Source organism: Colobus angolensis, unplaced genomic scaffold, assembly GCF_000951035.1.
Source record: "Colobus angolensis palliatus isolate OR3802 unplaced genomic scaffold, Cang.pa_1.0 Scaffold410, whole genome shotgun sequence".
NCBI lineage: Eukaryota > Metazoa > Chordata > Mammalia > Primates > Cercopithecidae > Colobus > Colobus angolensis.
The window spans coordinates 1,427,704-1,447,118 of record NW_012117489.1 but is presented as its reverse complement, the minus strand read 5'-3'; the positions used below and the strand labels follow the sequence as shown (position 1 = coordinate 1,447,118).

Genomic DNA, 19,415 nt, shown 5'->3' with positions numbered 1-19,415 from the left:
GTGTTGTATTCTGGGAGTGCCTGAAAGCAAAAATTTTTGCTCTTAAGAGAACTTTGGGGCAGGGAGTGTTGGGGAACGAACATGTAGACCCTTTCAGAACAATGCAACGGTAATTTTAATGGGTTTAAACTTAGGGTGCAATGAGAGCACAGCATTTTTCTAGGCTTTTTCATCCTTTGGGAAGATAATACCTGAGCTTCATCTTGAAGGACCTGTGGGAATTAACCAAGGAGAGGAATAGGAATGTAACATCAGTGTAAACAGAGGAGATGTGAGAGGCATTAATGGGGAATCATTGAATAGTTTAGACGGGTCATGTTCAGATTTGAGTTTTATTGTTCTGATGGTGGAATAGAGGATGGTGTTGAAGGGTGCAAGAGTGGAGTCAGGGAGAATAGCAGGAACACCCTGAAATTAAGAGCTAAGAACTGAATAAATCAGTAAGATGGAATGGGCTCAAGAAATATTTAAGATGTAAAATCTTTAGAACATTAAAACAAGTTCCTGTTTTTTTAAATGTGGATGACTAGAAGAATGCTGGTACTAACTGACATAAGGGGATACCTAGTTGAGAAAAGCAATCTCCTACCTGTAGTTTAGAAGCTGCTCTTACCGTGTATCTGCATAGGCAAACTTAGTGTAATGTGTATACAAGTATAAGATAATTTTATTTCTCAACATACGGAAGTACTATTATTCTAAATATTTTCTTGGACCCCTCAGGGCTGATGAAATTTTAAAACGTTAAGATTATACGAAATACTAGAATTCAGGAGGGGTTTTTTACTCCAAAATCTATGTATTCCTGTAAGTTTTCATCTACTTTTCATTCTCCCCTTACTATCTTAGTGTCATAAGACGTTTTTTAAGTTACCAAGGGAAAGTATCATATAAATTAGTGTGTTAGATATGACATTGATATAGAAGATGATATAGAATAATAAGGGTTGTGTGTTTTTTAGGGTGGTTTCAAGCCTATGGACCTTAATCGTGTCATCAAACTCCTTGAAGAGACTGATAAAGTGAGTAAGCTTTGAGAGAAAATTACTCCGCTGCATTACTTACAAACTATTTCCCTGAAAGGTAACATATATCCCTTCAAATGTAAGTCTCATTTATCTCCTTTTGTTGAAAACATTTTAAATGGTACATATCTTATATTCAAGGACTGTTTAAATTTAGTATGAACATATTTAATGAAGTGGGGAGACTGGAGGAAGATTTGCTTTGATGAGATGGACAAACCCATGGTGGCTGTAACAGAAGGAATCTTAAGAGTAGAGAAAGGATCATCTAGCCTCTGTTAAGTGCTTGTTACCTAGTAGGATTGGAGGAGGGGAATGGTAGAAAACAGGGTACTGTGGTGTACTAATTATGAAATCAGGATAGATACACACGAGCATGTACACATAGATTATTTTGAGAACAATCGTATATAGGATGTAATGGAAATTAAGTTATTTTAGACACAAGACTCAAAACTGGGAAAGTAGGCATTGAGAGAAAAGATAACAAATGTATATGCACATATGCTCGTATACCACCTGATATTATCAAGAATCGACTGAATGCCTAAAAGCCAGCACACGCTAGGAACTTATGTGGTGATTTCCAAAAAGGAATACATATTGTTAGGAAACAGAAAATGAGTTGACCCCAAATGTCCATAAATGATAGACTGGATAAAGAAAATGTGGCACATATACACCATGGAATACTATGAAGCCATAAAAAAGGATGAGTTCCTGTCCTTTCTAGGGACATGGATGAAGCTGGAAACCATTATTCTCAGGAAACTAACACAGGAACAGGAAACCAAACACCTGCATGTTCTCACTCATAAGTGAAAGGTGAACAATGAGAACACATGGATACAGGGAGGGGAACATCACACACCAGGGCCTGTCAGGGGATGGGGGACTAGGGGAGGGATAGCGTTAGGAAAAATACCTAATTTAGATGACAGGTTGATGGGTGCAGCAAACCACATGGCACGTGTATACCTATGTAACAAATCTTCACATTCTTCATGTGTATCCCAGAACTTAAATTATAATAAAAAAAAATTTTTAAAAGAAGAAAATGGATTGACCATAGTATAGCCTATCAAAAGAAAACAATGTCCCATGAATAGAAGTCACAAAAATTTGGTCACTGTTTTAACATTTTTTATTCTCTGATTTTTTACATAGAAAGGAGAAAAAATGACTATTGGAATAATTTATCTTTTGCTGGCTGTCATTGTTGTGAAAAGTATTTTTATTGTAACTATATCTACATTTCCTTAAAAAACGACAACTACATAGAGTGCCTATTAGCTGTTTAATAAGGCTACAGAGAAAAAGTATAGACAATATCACAGCTTTTCAGGAACATTTAAGATTAAAAGGACAGACAGAATTCAGTCATGGAAACCACTGTGTAGAAATTTTGCTTGCTTATTTTCATTTTTAATTGACTTAAGATGTTTGGCTTGCACAGAACACTGAGCATATTTTAGAGATTAAAAATACAATTTCTACAGACAGCTTTCCAAATTTGACTTCTAACACCACCACTTTTTAGCTGTGTATTTTGGACACATTACTTTAAAATGTTTCAGCTTGTGTTTCCTATTCTGGAAAACAGAGATCATAGTAGTATCTTCCTAATAGGGTCATTTTGGAAATTAATGAAGTGGTATGTATATATGGTGCCCATGTGGTACATGCCATAGAAAAAAATATTCAATATACTTCAGCTGTTGTTAATATTATCTCTGGAAACAATTACTGCTTTTATATTAACCTAGTTTTGATTCCCAATTTCCTAATCAAATTTAAATGATAGTTTATTTTTGATACGTAATGTCTGTAAATGTTTATGATGTTATGATGTTATGATGATAACAAAATGTGGTATTTTGTTACATGCATAAAATGTATAATGATCAAGTCAGAGTATTTAGGATATCTACCACCTCTAGCTTTTATCATTTCTATGTTGGGAGCATTTCAAATCCCCTCTTCTAGCTAGTTTGAAATATACAATACATTGTTGTTAACTTTAGTCACCCTACTTTGCTAACAAATATTCGCTACCACAGTCTTCCTACCTTTTGTAATTATCATTCTAGTCTGTATCTCCATGAGAAAAACTTTTTAGCTTCCGCACCTGAGTGAAAATGTGTGATATTTGTCTTTCTAAATCTGGCTTATTTCACTTAATATCTTCTAGTTCCATCCATGCTGCTACAAATGACAGGATTTCATTCCTTTTTATGGCTTAACAGTATTCCATTGTATATAAAGACCATATTTTATTGATGGACACTTAAGTTGATTCCGTATCTTTGCTATTGTGAGTAGTGCTGCAATAAACATGGGACTGTAGGTATCTCATTGATATACTGATTTCCTTTCCTTTGGATAAATACCCGGTAGCGAGATTGCTAGATCATAAAATAGTTCTGATAGTTTATTTTTACCTTCACTGTTTCAGAAAACATTTTTTAACACTTACATTATAATATAGTAACTTAAGAATTACTTGATAATTTTAAAGTATCTACTTTTTATGTTGAAGAATTTTTAAAAATCTCAATAGATTTAATAGCACAAAAGAACTAAAATAGGTCATTTGTTTTAGGATGGCTTAGAAGAAAAACAACTTAAATTTGTCAAGAAACTGGTACAGTGTTTTCAGAATGGACTTGTATCCTTTATGTTTATATGTATGTTCATTTCATTTATTCTGAAACGAGAGAATTTCTATTAGAAAATGTATTAGTTTTCTATTGCTGTTGTAACAAATTACCACAAATTTGATGGCTTAAAGCAACATAAAGTTATTATCTTACAGTTTTGGAGGTTAGAAGTCCAAAATCAGCCTCACTGGACTAAAGTCAAGATGTTGGCAGGGCTGATTTCTCCTTAAGGCTCTAGAGAAGAATCATTTCCTTGCCTGCCCCAGCTTCTGGAGGCTGCCTGCATTCCTTGCCTCATGCCCTCTTTCCCCCACTGGCATCATTCTCACCTCTGTGCCTGTCATCACATCATCTTCTCTCTCTGACCCTCCCTTCCTCCCTCTTTCCTTTATGAGGATCCCTGTGATTACAGTGGGCCCACCTGGATAATCTAGTATAATTTTCTTATCTCAAAATTCTTAATCATATGTGAAAAGTGCCTTTGCTATGTAACATAGTTACAGGTTCCGGGAATTAGGACATGGACATCTTGGGGAAGGCCATTAATCTGTCTACCACAGAAAAACTGGAGAGGCCATTATTCTGTCTACCACAGAGAATATCTAAGGTTTTATGTTCTTTACAAAACTGTATTTTGTATCAGAGAATGTAAATAAAATTGAAGAAACAATGTAACACAAGTAACTGTGGATAATACCAGTTTTTGTAGATTCAGAAAGACAATGGATGTAGTTAGAGGGCCAAGTCAAAGTCATTGTTTCTATTAATTTACATGGACAGTTGTACCTTTGATAAGCTTCTTAACTTCTTCATCCTTGTAAAGTAATAGAAGCTCATGAGGTTGTTAGGAAGATTAGATGAGATCATGTACATGCAAGTGCTTGATAATCTGTAAAATATTATATAAATATACTATCCCTACTAAGTGTACCACCCTGATCAGAATACATGAAAACCAGTGTGTCTTAAAACTATCTGTACATAAAAGCCAGGTGTGATAGCTTACCCCTATAATCCCAGCACTTTAGGAGGCCAAGACAGGAGGACTGCTTGAGGCTAGGAATTCAAGACCAGACTGGTCAACATACCAAGACCCTGGCTCTACAAAAAAAAATAAATAACTAGGTGTGGTGGTGTGTGCTAGCTACTGCAGAGGCTAAGGCAGGAGGATTGCTGAAACCCAAGAATTCAAGGTTACAGTGATTTAAGATTGTGACACTACACTCCAGTGTGGGCAACTGAGTGAGACCCTGTCTCAAAAACAAACAAACAAACAAATACTACCTGTGGATAAGAACCAGTTTGTTGTTGGGTTGTGTTTTGTTTTGGGAGGTTTGTTTGTTTGTTTGTTTTTGAGACAGACTCTCCATCCAGCCTTAGCTGCCCAGACTCGAGTACAGTGGCGCAGTCATAGCTCGCTACAACTTCAAACTCCTGGGCTTAAGCGACCCTCCTACCTCAGCCTCCCAGGTAACTGGGACTACAGGAATGCACCCACCAAACACGGTTAATTTTTATTTTTTTGTGGAGTCCCATTATGTTGTCCAGGTTGGTCTCAAATTCCTGAGCTCAAACAATCCTCTCGCCTCGGCCTCCCAAAGTGCTGGGATTACTGGTGTGAGCCACTGCAGCTGGCCATTTTTTTTAACATTTACATATATATGCTATTGTAAAATACAATAGAAGTATCCTACAAGTATTAGATTGTTATAAAAGTTTTTATATGCCCACTCTCGCTTTCTGTATTCATTTTGTCACAGACTGGTAAATACACTTCCAGAACTGACAGTGGCCCATAGACCACACTTTGAATAGTATTCATCTAAATCAAGCTTGTCCAACCCTCAGCCTGTGGGCTGCATGCTGTCCAGGATGGCTTTAAATGCAGCCCAACACAAATTTGTAAACTTCATTAAAACATGATGAGATTTTTTTTGACAATTTTCTTTAGCTCATCAGCTGTCATTAGTGTTTGAGTATTTTATGTGTGACCCAAGAGAATTCTTCTTCTTCCAGTGTGGGCCAGAGAAGCCAAAAGACTGGACACCCCCGAAAATGATCTTGAACAGTTGTCTGACTTGGTCTAAAGAAGTTGTTAAGCCCATGCATTGTGGCTCATGCCTGTAATCTCAGCACCTTAGGAGTCTGGGGCAGGAGGATCATTTGAGGCCAGTAGTTTAAAACCAGCCTGGGCAACATAGCAAGATCCCACCTCTACAGAAAAAAATAGCCATGTATGGCGATGCACACTTGTAGTTGTATCTTCTCCAGAGGCTGAGGCTGAGGTGGAAGGGTCATTTGAGCCCAGAAATTTGAGGCTGCAATGAGCTATGTTTGCTCCACTGCACTCCAACCTGGGTATGGGTGACTGAGTGAGACCCCATCTCTAAAAAAAAGAAAAAAAAAGTTATCAACTCTAATATTAGCTCGTTCTAGTTCAAAGCCTCTTAAGACTTCCATTCAGAAAAAAATGTTTCTTATAATTTTATCTAAATATTTTATTATATTTTATTCTTGGTTTTATTTTGACCTGTTCAATCTTAGGGCTTGTGTATATCAAGCCCTATTTACTGGTAGCTGAAAATGTCTACTAGCAGGTGATTTCTTTTCCTATTTTAACCTGATACCTCAACACCTCCATTTTTTTTTTTTTCATGTAAACCGTTGGTGGCAATTGGCTCTATTTCTGATTCCCTTTCATAGGCTGCCTATATAAATTGTAAAACTTAGCAAAGTTGGAGAAGTATCTTGGTCACTTCTCTAGGAAGTTAACAGAGCTTTCTATTTCCAGTGTACCCTGCTCTCCCATCTTTTCCTAAAATGTCCTAGAAAAAGGCTAGAAGTAATAAGATTCAACCAAGAAGTGTAAGTCACATCTTCACATCTGCCATAATTTCTTAGCTATAAAACAAAATCAGTGAAATGTGTTTATGTGCCAATGGGATTTTTTTTTTTTTTTTTTTTTTGAGACGGAGTCTCACTGTATCACTCAGGCTTCAGTGCAATGGTGCGATCTCAGCTCACTGCAACCTCCACCTCCTGGGTTCAAGCGATTCTCCTGCTTCAGCCTCCTGAATAGCTGGGATTACAGGTATGCACCACCACACCCAGCGAATTTTTGTATTTTTAGTAGAGACGGGGTTTCACCATGTTCGTCAGACTGGTCTCGAACTCCTGACCTCGTGATCTGCCTGCCTCGGCCTCCTAAAGTGCTGGGATTACAGGCATGAGCCACCACGCCCAGCCAGCAGGAATTTTTAATAGATAACATAAAAGATGCTTTTGTTTAAAGATCTAGAAAGGCTATATTTTGCTTTCATATTAGTTTCAGATAAAATCCTAACCAATTTAAGCCTTAAACACAGGAAAATGCATCTCAGTTTAATATTAATAAAATAGTAGAGTAAAGTAAGGTTTGGGTTGCTTATTCTGAGACAGCATATGTTTGTGCAGGCGGGGTTGGGGGTGAAGATGAAGGGTATAATTGACCCTAATCAATAAGTTAATGTTTCCAATGTGCTATTACTCATTGCCAGTGGGAAGTTATTGATCAACTGAATCTGTGTTGTAGCAGTTGGTAATCCAATTCTAAAGTTGTGAGAGGAAAAAAATTTTGAGTAGGCATTTTTCTGAGGCAAAAATGAAATGTTTTTTTTAAAAAATATGGTTCTAAATTTCCTTTTTTAGACTTCAAAATAAGAAAAATTAAAACAGTATCTACCATATTTGGCAAAATAGTTGGAATTCTATAGACTTTCTTCACAGAAATACTATAAAGAATATGTTAATAAAGAATCTTAATTTTATTAATTTTATTTCTTAACTAAAAATATTAAAGCCATTAAGGGATTTAGCACAGATATTTAAAATTCTGAATCTATGTGCAGGAAAAATAAAAAACCAGCCTCGTTTTGTCGAATCTGCATATGATATCATAAAACTGTGTGGGTAAGTTATCTTTCTTTAACTTTATTTTGCATTAACATGGAGTGTGTTGTTATGTTTCTTGTATCACAAACATACTATGCATTATAGTGTAGCAGATTGCTACAGAACTCAAGAAAACTTCAGTTCATCACTTGATTCCAGCAGTTGGTATTTCAGGTAATCGGTTTGCTGTGGTCTGAGACTGCTAACCACAAGAGATTAAATTCTAAGTATATTGAAATGCTTTCTTGTAATTAGTTACTCTGAAGTAAATGATGAATATTAGATGTAACCAAGGAATTATAGTATTTTCAGAGAATCTTTGAGTAAACTTATGGAAGTTTCAGTCTAGTTTTTTTCTCTGTCTTTAAAAAATTTGGATCTCAAAGATATATTGGGTTATATGTCATGTTTTATCTGATTTTTGAAATTTGAGTGAAGAATAAAATATCACCAATTACATTTGATATATATTTTAAAAATGTAAGTTAGAGGTAAGAATTGTAAAATTAACGTGCCTTATTCTTTCTACTGTTGGTTCTTTAACAAGCTCTGGGAACTGAATATATGGTGCTCCCTTGGTGCCACATGGTGGCTAATCTAGGTATATATTAAAATATCCATTTTTAGTTGCTTAATGTAATGTAGTAGGGAGGAATAAACCTTTCTGACAATTTTAGCTTCTGAACCTTTCTACCAATTTAACTTTTTAGATAGCAATTATTTACTTTAATATACAAATAATATATAAATAATTGAAAGGTTTAGTGGAATTATGCATACATGGTAGGTTCTAACTCTCACTTTTAGATTTAGCAGCAATATTTAAAATGTTTGTAACCAGTTAAATTTATTTTTTTGATATCTGAATAAAATAACCAAAATAATATATTGAATGCCTATACCATGCCTTGCTTTTTAATAGATAGGGACAATGGAAAATAAATGGTTGCTCTGGTGTTTTCAAGGAACAGATTGGAAATTATTATTATATTTACATACGATTATATAATGTAAAACTTTTAAATCTCAAGGCTTTGCAAGTCCTAGAACACCAAGTTTATAAACATTACTTTCAACATCTATGCTCCTACAGAGCTCTGCACAAAGTTCATTCTCTATGAAAACTTGTGACTGAATGTTTAATTGTATAGCTGCAGTCTTCATTTTCCCTCATATTTCATAATTATTCACGTTGTTAATTTTTTCTACTTTTCTAATTTCAGCTTATGTCTAGATAACTTCTCTATGCCTCACCCTCACTTGTTTCTCTTTTCAAGACATTTTTTGAAGATAAAAACAATAAAAATAGAATAATATTTCCATTTTGGCCTCCAAGTAGTATGGTTTTCTCACTGCATCAGAAGTATAATGCTAATTTTTTCATGAACTTTTTGGTTGAAAACTCTTCTGATGCTTTATCTTATAGGTTGTCTCCTTTGCTAGAAAAGGAAAAAGTTTGGGAACAAAAAATACTAGTTTTAGAGTCCTTCACTTTAGAGATCCAACAAGCAGCTGGATAACAAATATAATATGTTATTTGTTTCAAATGACAAATTTAGACAAACACTAGAAATGAACTTCTGTGGCATTTATAAAATTGTACTTTTTGTAGCTTGCTCTTCAGCTATCTTTAAATTCAAATTGGCCTGTATATTGCTATTAATACATCCTCATGTGATAGTTCTCAATGCCATTTTCAACCACTTTAATTTTTCTTGAAAAATATGAATGAAAAGTCCTCTCTATATAGGATATATTGTACTTTAAATAGTACAGGAGGTTCAAATTTTGAACTCATGAAATGTCAAGATAGTTTATATATTTAAAAAATAACTTTTATATTACCTTTGAAATTTAGACTGACCTAGGTTTATGTGCCAGATCTTTTAAGATTTATAAAGAAGTTACTTTCAAATAACTGGTTATAGTAGTTGTGAAATGCAATTCTAATATAATTAATATTTCTTAACTTAATGCCTTAATGTCTTAACAGAATGCCTTAATGTCTGCAAAAGCATTCTGTTACTTTGTGGATAGTTACTAACCCAGCTAATAAGGAAAAATACACTGATCTCTAAGAATGAATAAACTGTTGATTTTGCCTAGAGTTTTGAAAATTTCAGGAAAACCTCTTAACCAGTTTTTAAGTCATTGGTGAGCTTAGATCTATGGTTTGTATCAGATTATCCAATGTCGTACTAACTTTGATAGAATTATAGCTATAGTTTATTACTATTTTGACCTCAAAGATAAAGAGGGTTCCTAAGTTTTTTATTCATGAAGTGATGCAAAATGACTTTCTTAACCTATGCCTTTTACATCCATTTCTTAATTTTTATAATTAATATAATATTTTCTTTTTGGTCAGTTCATTAGAAACATTCTTTTCTTTTCTTTTCTTTTCTTTTCTTTTCTTTTCTTTTTTGATGGAGGCTCACTCGCTGTGTCACCAGGCTGGAGTGCAGTGGTGCAATCTCAGCATACTGCAACCTCCGCCTCCCAGGTTCTAGCGATTCTCCTGCTTCAGCCTCTCAAGTAGCTGGGACTACTGGCACATGCCACCACGCCCAGTGAATTTTTGTATTTTTAGAAGAGACAGAATTTCACCATGTTGGCCAGGATGATCTCAATCTCTTGACCTCGTAATCCACCCACCTCAGCCTCCCAAAGTGCTGGGATTACAGGTGTGAGCCACTGCACCCGGCCCAAGAAACATTTTTAATAGTTACAATACTATTAAACTATAATACTATGTATTACAACTGGTAGTTAATAGTTGTCAATTCCCCAGGGCTAAAGAATAGAATATTATTATTAATTTATTCTTTAGAAATGAACTCTCCCCCATTTACAAATGATGCTTCAATCAAAGACTTTATTAAAAATTACTCTTACAATTCTTCACTCTTATTGAAGCTTGCCATTTTTGAAAAAGAAAGTATCGGATGAAAGAACTTATGCTGAAGATACTGCTAATTCAATTGCACTTCTGGGTAAGTTAAGATTTCCTTTAGTTATACAGATGTAATGTATGACAGGTCCTACTGACAAAGAAGTATCTATTTTCCCCAAGTTTCACTAAGAGGACTCCTTCTCCATGTCTAGGATCTTCTGTTGTTTCCTAGTAGTGAATTAATCACAGTGTGCTTGGTGATAATTCTGGTATTGTATTCTGCTCAAGTTGTTTCATGATACCAATAAAAGTCCATCTTCTAAGTACAAGGACAGGCTGGTTATGTAGTTTGATGATTTGTTATTTAGTTTGATGAAGTGTTTGTTCACTATTTTTGTAAATCAGAAAGTATACATCCCCCTTTTTAAGTAATCACAAAAACATTTCAACTTTGAACTCTAATATTTAATTGCTACAATCATAGAATTATTCATTAAATGATCTAAAATTTTAAATCAAATCATAAAATGATAGCATATTAAGAACTTAAGCATAATGCACATAAAGATGCAGATGCCTGTGTTTTTGTACACAAAAATATGAAAAATATCATAAAAGGATAGGTATTTACAAACAGGTTATCACTTGATTTTCTAAAGGAAGAAAACAATTTCCTGGGAAATTAGATTAGGGAAACACTGGCTCTTTGAGTCAGCTCCTGGGACATGACAGCATGTTCCCAAAACAAATCGTACATTAAATTGGTACTTACTAGTTTAGGTCTTTATTTGTACAGAAGGAATAAAAGATACACAATTGATCCAATACATCTTTAAAAATATTTGCTGAGTAGTGATGTTCCCAGCATTACAATTCATATAGAAAGATGTTAGAGATTCAACTGGAATGAAGAAAAAAAAGGATTCTTATTTTTAACATAGACACTAACCCTTTTATATCTCAGTAGGTTTTATAGTTTTTAATTTTAGTTACTTTGGGAAAACTACCTAGGGTTCACCTACTCTATATCCTAGAATAGGTGAAGGTATTGTGGAGATTAGGTTAAACATGATGGGGGCAGTTTAAAGAAAAACACCTTAGGAAGCACGCAGGTTCAGAAATATGGGAATTTTTAATTATGTGAATCTCTATCATCAGTGGAAATTTACAACGAGAAGCCAACCCAAAAGAGGATATGGTAGTATTAACAGAGAAAAAGTGTAGTTTTTGTTGGTAACATTTTAAAAAATACCCCTGTTGCCATTATTTTTAAATATTGCTTCCAAAAGTGTTGACAGTCACTTGTATTATAAATACAGGCCAATTTTTTACTGAGTGTCAGCTTGTTCTTTGCTCAATGACTGGTACCCTGCCTGCACAACATGTTACTATCTCATATGACAACAGTATGAACTCTTAACTTTAAATGAGTTTCCTTTGCTGATTACTGACTGCAAGTACTGCTCTTCTGTCTCTTGGTTTTTTTTCATGGCTGGAAACATTAGTTTAAATTAAAATAATTGTATATAAGATGAAATGTTGAACAAAAACTCTTCATGATTTTAGTAAGAACTTCCAGTTTCTACTGTGTGCTAATAAGTTATATTACATTTTCTTCCAAATGATACATAGATATTTCTGACTCAGAAGCAAGATTTCTGGAAATGGATGAGGGAAGAAGTTGGTACTCTGCCCTGAGATTATGAAACAGGAAGCTATGATAAATTATCTAAATTTACAGGAACTAAAACAGTGGAAAAGCAGACGAAAGACCCTAGAATTTCCCATAAGCCTGCACATTTGGATAGTCTTGTTGGAAAAGCTTAGTTGTTCCTGTTGTGTAAAATTTTTAAAACCTAAGTAGTGATTTTGCAACTCCAAAGGAACAGTCCAAAAAATAAATAAAATTTAGAGTTAGAATAATCTTAAAACTGTCTTTTTTAAGTGATGTCTTTTGCAGAGGTCAGGCTTTCCTTTATGCTTTCTTCTTCTGTCCACTTGCCACCCCACTTGCTAACCACCTCCAGAGATGAGCATCTTGCAAGGGCTAATGCAAAAGAGGAATTGCTAATTATTATTTTACCCTCAGAGAATCCAACCAGTTCTAGTTTAGTTCTAAGGTCGATATCACTGACTACAGCTGTCCTCGGGCATTCAGAGAACCTGGCTCATTTCCAGAATCCCACAGATCATTTTCAGATACCCTTGGGGATCATGTTTATAGGACTTCAACAAAGTAGATGCAAATCCAGTTTGAAATACAGGCTGAAGCCAATTTAATTGTAGTTTAGATACCACTGAAAAGGAACCTTTCTATTTGCCAACCCCACGCAGACAGCTTGAACATAAAACTATTACCCTTGCCTGTGGGCCAGCTGCCTAAAAACTCACTCTCTTCCAGTCTGCCAACAAATTGAAGAGTAAAGTTCACCTGGAACTTCTCTAAGCAAAGAATGCATTAGTAAAGGCAAAAAGTTACTGACCCTCTAGTTAGGGAGAAAAATGCCAACCCATAGCTTGTCAAAGTAATAATAGTATCTAACACATGTAGAACTTACAATATGCTAGATGCTTTTCTCAGCCCTTTTCTCATATTAGCTAATTTAATCCTCACAACAATCTTAAATGTGGTAACTATTGTTATACCTGTTTAATAGATGAGAAAAGTAAGACACAAGTTTACGTGGGTAGTAAATGGCAGAGCCAGGATTTAATCTTAGACAGTCTGGTTCTAGCATTTGTGTTAATAGTCATCATTCTTTTCTGCCTAGAAAGGAGAGGCTGAATTGATTGAGGGGCCAAATGTATAAGGATGGATTCAGGGTACTGTTTATATGTATATGTATGTATGTGTGTGAGCATATGTATAAAAATATGTATATAAATTGAACATGATCCAGTTTGAATCTCTGAGAATGTTGTTAATAATCATCATATTATTAACATTTTATGCCTAAATTCTACAAATAAACTTATGACAGTGTTGTTAAGTAGCACCTGTTTATCTTTCTGGCAGGTGACTTAATGAAAATACCAAGTTCTGAATTGAGGATACAAATTTGTAAGTGCATTGTTGATTTTTATCATGCAGAACCACCAAAGAAGCATATTCCAGGTGAAGTTTACAATGGTCTTTCAGTGATAACTTGTGTATTTCGAAAACAGAACATTCTCATTTCTCTTTGAATTTGACAGACACAGTGGGCTCATAAATGTAACACATTAAAAAGAAAACTTTTTTTGTAGTCTTGATCTCTTTGGTCATCTTTTAAAAGTTATATATGTATTTTTCAGTTTTGATTTGCATATTTTTATTCTGATGCTAAATATGAACAAATTTGTAAAGTGATGCCCAATTTAGTTTATTAATAATCATAAATGTTACTATTATATTATGTAATACTATTGATAAAATTATTTTTTAAACAGTTTATAATTATTTATAATATCTGCCCCCACTCAGTTAAATATTAAACTACCAATACCAGGGCCATTCTCCATCATGTTTGGGAAAATAGTTCTGTGTGTTATAGCTAAGGGACCTTAATATATAGTGGTAAGTGAACCACACTGAATTGGGCAGGAACAAGACAGTGGCACGTGCACTGTGAGGATATAATGTTAAGATGTACTTCTTACCTTCATAGTTTCCGTAATTTCTAATCAATCTAGGAAGGGAGAGAAGATATAAGCAATAACTTCTTAAGTTATATGATTCTTAATAGGTGGAAATAAGAGTCTATGGTAGTTCAAAAGAAAGATTATTTAAGACTAAGGAAAAATGGGAACCAGAAGTCAATTAAAAAAAGACAATTTAGGCCGGGCGCGGTGGCTCAAGCCTGTAATCCCAGCACTTTGGGAGGCCGAGACGGGCGGATCACGAGGTCAGGAGATCAAGACCATACTGGCTAACACGGTGAAACCCCGTCTCTACTAAAAAATACAAAAAATTAGCCGGGCGAGGTGGCGGGCGCCTGTAGTCCCAGCTACTCGGGAGGCTGAGGCAGGAGAATGGCATAAACCCGGGAGGCGGAGATTGCAGTGAGCTGAGATCCAGCCACTGCACTCCAGCCTGGGCCACAGAGCGAGACTCCGTCTCAAAAAAAAAAAAAGACAATTTAAAAAAAGAAAAAAGAAATTCAGGGAAAACAGAAGTCAGTCAAAAAGTAAAACAAAAAAATGGAACAACAGCTAAACTAGAGAAATGAATAAGGAGATTCTTAAATGTCCAATTTGAACTATTGATGAGATAGATGGGTAGGAGTGTCTTGGTAGATAAAAGATATTGGATACTAAAAGCAACAGGGACCAGAAATACAGGTTTGGAATCCACCCAAATAGAGTTGAAAAGCCACCAGAACGGTTGAGTTTGCCAAGAGATAAAACAGATAAGCAGCAAGGCATGAAAAATGACATGGAGAGTGTCCATATTGAGGTTTGGAAAAAATGATTAAAAGAAATTGGCAGTGAAGGGAGATTCAAAGAGGAGGAAGAAAACCTAAAGACTGCCATGTCTTGTGTGCCAATGAATGAAATATTTGACAAAGGAGGAGGAAGTTGTCTTAGTGTCAAATGCTGCAGAGTTTTCTGTAATCGAAGAGTTAAAAGGCCAAGTTAATGTGACACCTGAAAAGTTGTAGTTAATCTTTGACAGATCTATTGATATACAGTGATCAGGGCAGATGCAGGATTAAAGAATCAGAGGATTGGCCGGGCGCGGTGGCTCAGTCTGTAATCCCAACACTTTGGGTGGCCAAGGTGGGCGGATCACGAGGTCAGGAGATTGAGACCATCCTGGCTAACACTGTGAAACCCCCGTCTGTACTAAAAAGAATACAAAAAGTTAGCCGGGTGTGGTGGCGGGCGCCTGTAGTCCCAGCTACTCGGGAGGCTGAGGCAGGAGAATGGCGTGAACCCGGGAGGCGGAGCTTGCAGTGAGCCCAGATCGCACCACTACACTCCAGCCTCGGCGACAGAGCCAGACTCTGTCTCAAAAAACAAACAAACAAACACAACAACAACGAAAAAGAATCAGAGAATTGTGAGAGTAGAGGCACTGGATTTGAGAGTGAGAGAGTAGTGGCAGTTCATGAATGCAGACATATCTTAAGATGAGATGAAGAAAAAGAAAAGATGGAGAACAGCTCAACTAGTGCAAAGTCAGAGAAAGGTTATTTGGGTTTTTAGGATAGGAAGAAATCACATTTGTAGGCAGAGGAGCTAGAAGCTGGTAAGAAAGAAATGGAAAGGCCAAATTCTCAAAGAAAGCACAAGAGGATGGAATTAAGAGCACAAGCTTAGAGTTAACCTTGGCAAAATACAGACACCCTTCAAAGAAAGGGAGACAAGTGGTGTAGGACTTAAGACAGAGGAGTATTGTGGGGCAAAGACGTAAGGTTGATTTGGTCAGGCTCTGAAAATTAGGAGTCAGTGAGTGCTCTCACTATCACACAGTTGGTTTCAAGTAATGGGTATGGCCAGACATCTGGGACCACAGCTGAAAAGTCCTCAGTACAGCAGTTGAAAGAGACACAGCCCTGGAGACAGGAATTAAATCCATGAGCTTTAATAGTGTTATATCCCTCTATTAAAATGTACCTCCAATAGAAAAAGATACAGTAAGTATAAAGTACATTTTGGTCCATCCATATGATAGACTATTATGCACTTAAAAATCATGATTTTAGAAAATATTTTATAGGATAGGGAAAAGCTTACAATAAAAGTTTAATGAGTACAGTAGAATATAAAATTCTGTATACTAGTATGTTGTTAAAATTGTATGCATACATTAAAAATATCACAAATATATGAAAATGTTAATGTTATCTCTAGATGATGAAAATATAGGCCCACTGAAAACAAAATTGTGTTAGAACACAGCCATGCCCATTTATATTTGTACTGTTTATTACTGCTTTCTTGCCACAATGTGCTATAGAGCTGAGTAGTTGACAAGAAACCTTATAACCTGCAAAACTTAAAATACTATATGCCCCTTTACAGAAAAAAGTATGGCTCATCCCTATGCTGCACAATTCATAAATTCCATACACTTTTGAAAAGTTGTTCTTGCTGTTGCTTAATAATAAATTACTCATTCTTTTGTCTTAATGATCATTCTGTGAGATAACTGTTTGTATTTATTAACTAATTTTTGTTAGGTTATCAGCAAGCGAGTTCATCATACAAGATACAAATGGCTGAAGTTGGAGGATTAGCAAAAACAATGGTCCAGTCAATCACCTTGCTTGAAAATCAACTTGTTGAGAAACTTTGGGTACTTAAAGTTCTGCAGCATCTCTCGACTTCTGGTTTGTATGTTATTAAGTTTAAACACTTCATTGTCAACTACTTTTGTTTCTGTCTAAAAATGTCAATATTGTAAAGCAAAAATAATGTTTAAAATTTATTTTCAGAAGTTAATTGTACTATAATGATGAAAGCACAAGCAGCCAGTGGAATCTGTACTCACCTCAATGACCCAGATCCCTCTGGACAGCTTTTATTTCGTTCATCAGAAATACTTTGGAACTTGTTGGAAAAATCTTCAAAAGAAGAAGTCATACAACAGCTTAGTAACTTGGAATGTTTGCTGTAAGTGTATGTGGTTAGATAGGAATGTTCTTTTAATCTTAAAATGATAGCCAGTGACATAACTAACATATTTGTTTGAATCTGTGTTCAATTCTGTTTTAGATTCATGTAATGGCTATGTTTCAGGACATCTTCTTTGTGCCATGGTATAAATGAATCTGCACAATAACAAGCCACACTTTTCTGTGTGGAAGGCTCTTGAAGTAGCTTCTTAACACTAAATTATACCTTGGAATATACATAAAGTAAAATTAGACTTTAGAAGAATGATTTCATTTATTTATCCAGTGAATCTATTATTGAGTGCTTACTATCTTCCAGATATTGCAGTAAGCATTAGCAACAAAATGTAAGCCTCCAAGTTACTTCTTCACTTATTCAACAAATAATTGTCTGCTCTATGCCAGCTTCAGTATTAAGTCATAGAAATACCACTGAAAACAATACAGATTGTCTTTGCATTTGTGGAATTTACATTGTGCTAGGAGGGATGGACAAGTAAATAGACAACTAAAAGAGAACATGTTATGAAACATATTATTGTAAGATGTACATGTTCTTCAGAAGAAGGTCAATCAGCACATTTATTTATTTATTTATTTATTTATTTTTTTTGAGACGGAGTCTCTCACTCTGTCGCCCAGGCTGGAGTGCAGTGGCGCTATCTCGGCTCACTGCAAGCTCCGCCTCCCGGGTTTACGCCATTCTCCAGGCGCCCGCCACCTCGCCCGGCTAGTTTTTTGTATTTTTTAGTAGAGACGGGGTTTCACCGTGTTAGCCAGGATGGTCTCGATCTCCTGACCTCATGATCCGCCCGTCTCGGCCTCCCAAAGTGCTGGGATTACAGGCTTGAGCCACCGCGCCCGGCCAATCAGCACATTTTTGTTTACAAATGACTAAAAACCCAACTGATCAAAGCAATATAGAAAATTTATGGCTTATTTAACTACAAAGTCAAGGATAAAACTGGCTTGATGTACAGCTTTATTCAGGGATCAGCAGATATTAGGACTTGGTCCCCCCTCTCTCTACATTGTCTTCCGTGGTGTTGGCTTCATACCCAAGACTATGTAGTAAGACCTAAGAAGTCTAGGATCACATCATCTCAACCTCAAATCAAGCAGAAGAGAAACCTTGCTATCCTGAAGGCTCAGAGAAAAGTCTTTGAATTGAGTCCAGTTTGCCCTGAATGGTCTAATATTGGTCAAATGCCCATTCCACAGTGATTTATTAATGCCAAAAGAAAAAATGCTCTGACTGGTGAAAAGGCAGCTGAAGGCAGCCTCACAGGAACAGAAGTCAGGAAGGAGTAAATGCCTAAATAAAAATAAGAATGCTGTTCTTATCAAAAGGGCAAGTAGGTCCCAGGATGCAAAGCAACAAATGTCTACTATTAATACAAGGGAACCTAACTCAGAGTTGGAGAATTCATAACTGCTTCCTAATGAACTCAAGTCTAGTAATTGAATGACAAACAGGACTTGGTAACACAGAAAAGTTTTGCATGCAGAGAGCATCCTAGACCGGGAAAACAAGTGAAAATATAATTAGCAAAATCAGAAAACTAAAATTCAGTATGGTGAGAGAAGAAGGAACAGGCTACAATGGTGAGAGATGAGGCTAACAATGTTATTAGGGCCCATGACATGAAAGGCCTAATAAGCCTTGTTAAGGAGGTAGGACTTAATCAGAAGAACAAAGAATAGTCTTTAAATGGTTTTACAAAGGAAAATGACATGATTGAATGTATTATAGAGCTGTCACTTTGACCACCATGTGTAATAGACTGGTTTAGTGGATTCTTATCTGGTACATAGAGAATTTGAGGCAGATTTCAAAGTGTAAAAAATATTAGAAATATGTTCAAATCAATAGTATAATATAAAAAGGGAGATTTTGTTGATAGACATTCAGGTAGTATTTCCATAAAAGTATGTGTTTTAGTTTGAGCTGCTATAACAAAGTACCATAAACTGAGTGGTTTGTAAACAACAGAAAGTTATTTTTCATAGTTTGGGAGGCTAGAATTCTGAGATCAGGGTGCCAGTGTGGTTGGGTTCTGATGAGGGTCCTCTTCTGGATTGCATACAGCTGATATCTTGTATCCTTACATGGAGGCAAGAGAGCGAGACAGCTCTCTGGAGTCCCTTTTATAAGGGCACTAATTCCATTCACGAGGGCTCATTACCTCCCTAAGACCTCACTCCTAAAACTGTCACATTGAGGGTTAGGATTTCAATATATGAATTTTGGAGGGACGCAAACATTTAGTGCATAACAATGTAGTTTTTAAAATATGATTTTACTTTC

General features: G+C 35.7%; 1 protein-coding gene across 1 annotated transcript in view; it reads left to right on the top strand.

Annotated features, from left to right (window-relative positions):
• CFAP69 (cilia and flagella associated protein 69) overlaps nucleotides 1-19,415 on the top strand; it is a 65,892-nt gene that overhangs the window by 9,071 nt on the left and 37,406 nt on the right. The window contains exons 2-8 of the mRNA XM_011956216.1: nucleotides 963-1,022; nucleotides 3,628-3,693; nucleotides 7,524-7,633; nucleotides 10,532-10,608; nucleotides 13,525-13,623; nucleotides 16,673-16,822; nucleotides 16,928-17,105. Coding sequence (XP_011811606.1) covers nucleotides 963-1,022; nucleotides 3,628-3,693; nucleotides 7,524-7,633; nucleotides 10,532-10,608; nucleotides 13,525-13,623; nucleotides 16,673-16,822; nucleotides 16,928-17,105 — 740 coding nt within the window. The remainder of the gene's footprint in view (nucleotides 1-962; nucleotides 1,023-3,627; nucleotides 3,694-7,523; nucleotides 7,634-10,531; nucleotides 10,609-13,524; nucleotides 13,624-16,672; nucleotides 16,823-16,927; nucleotides 17,106-19,415) is intronic.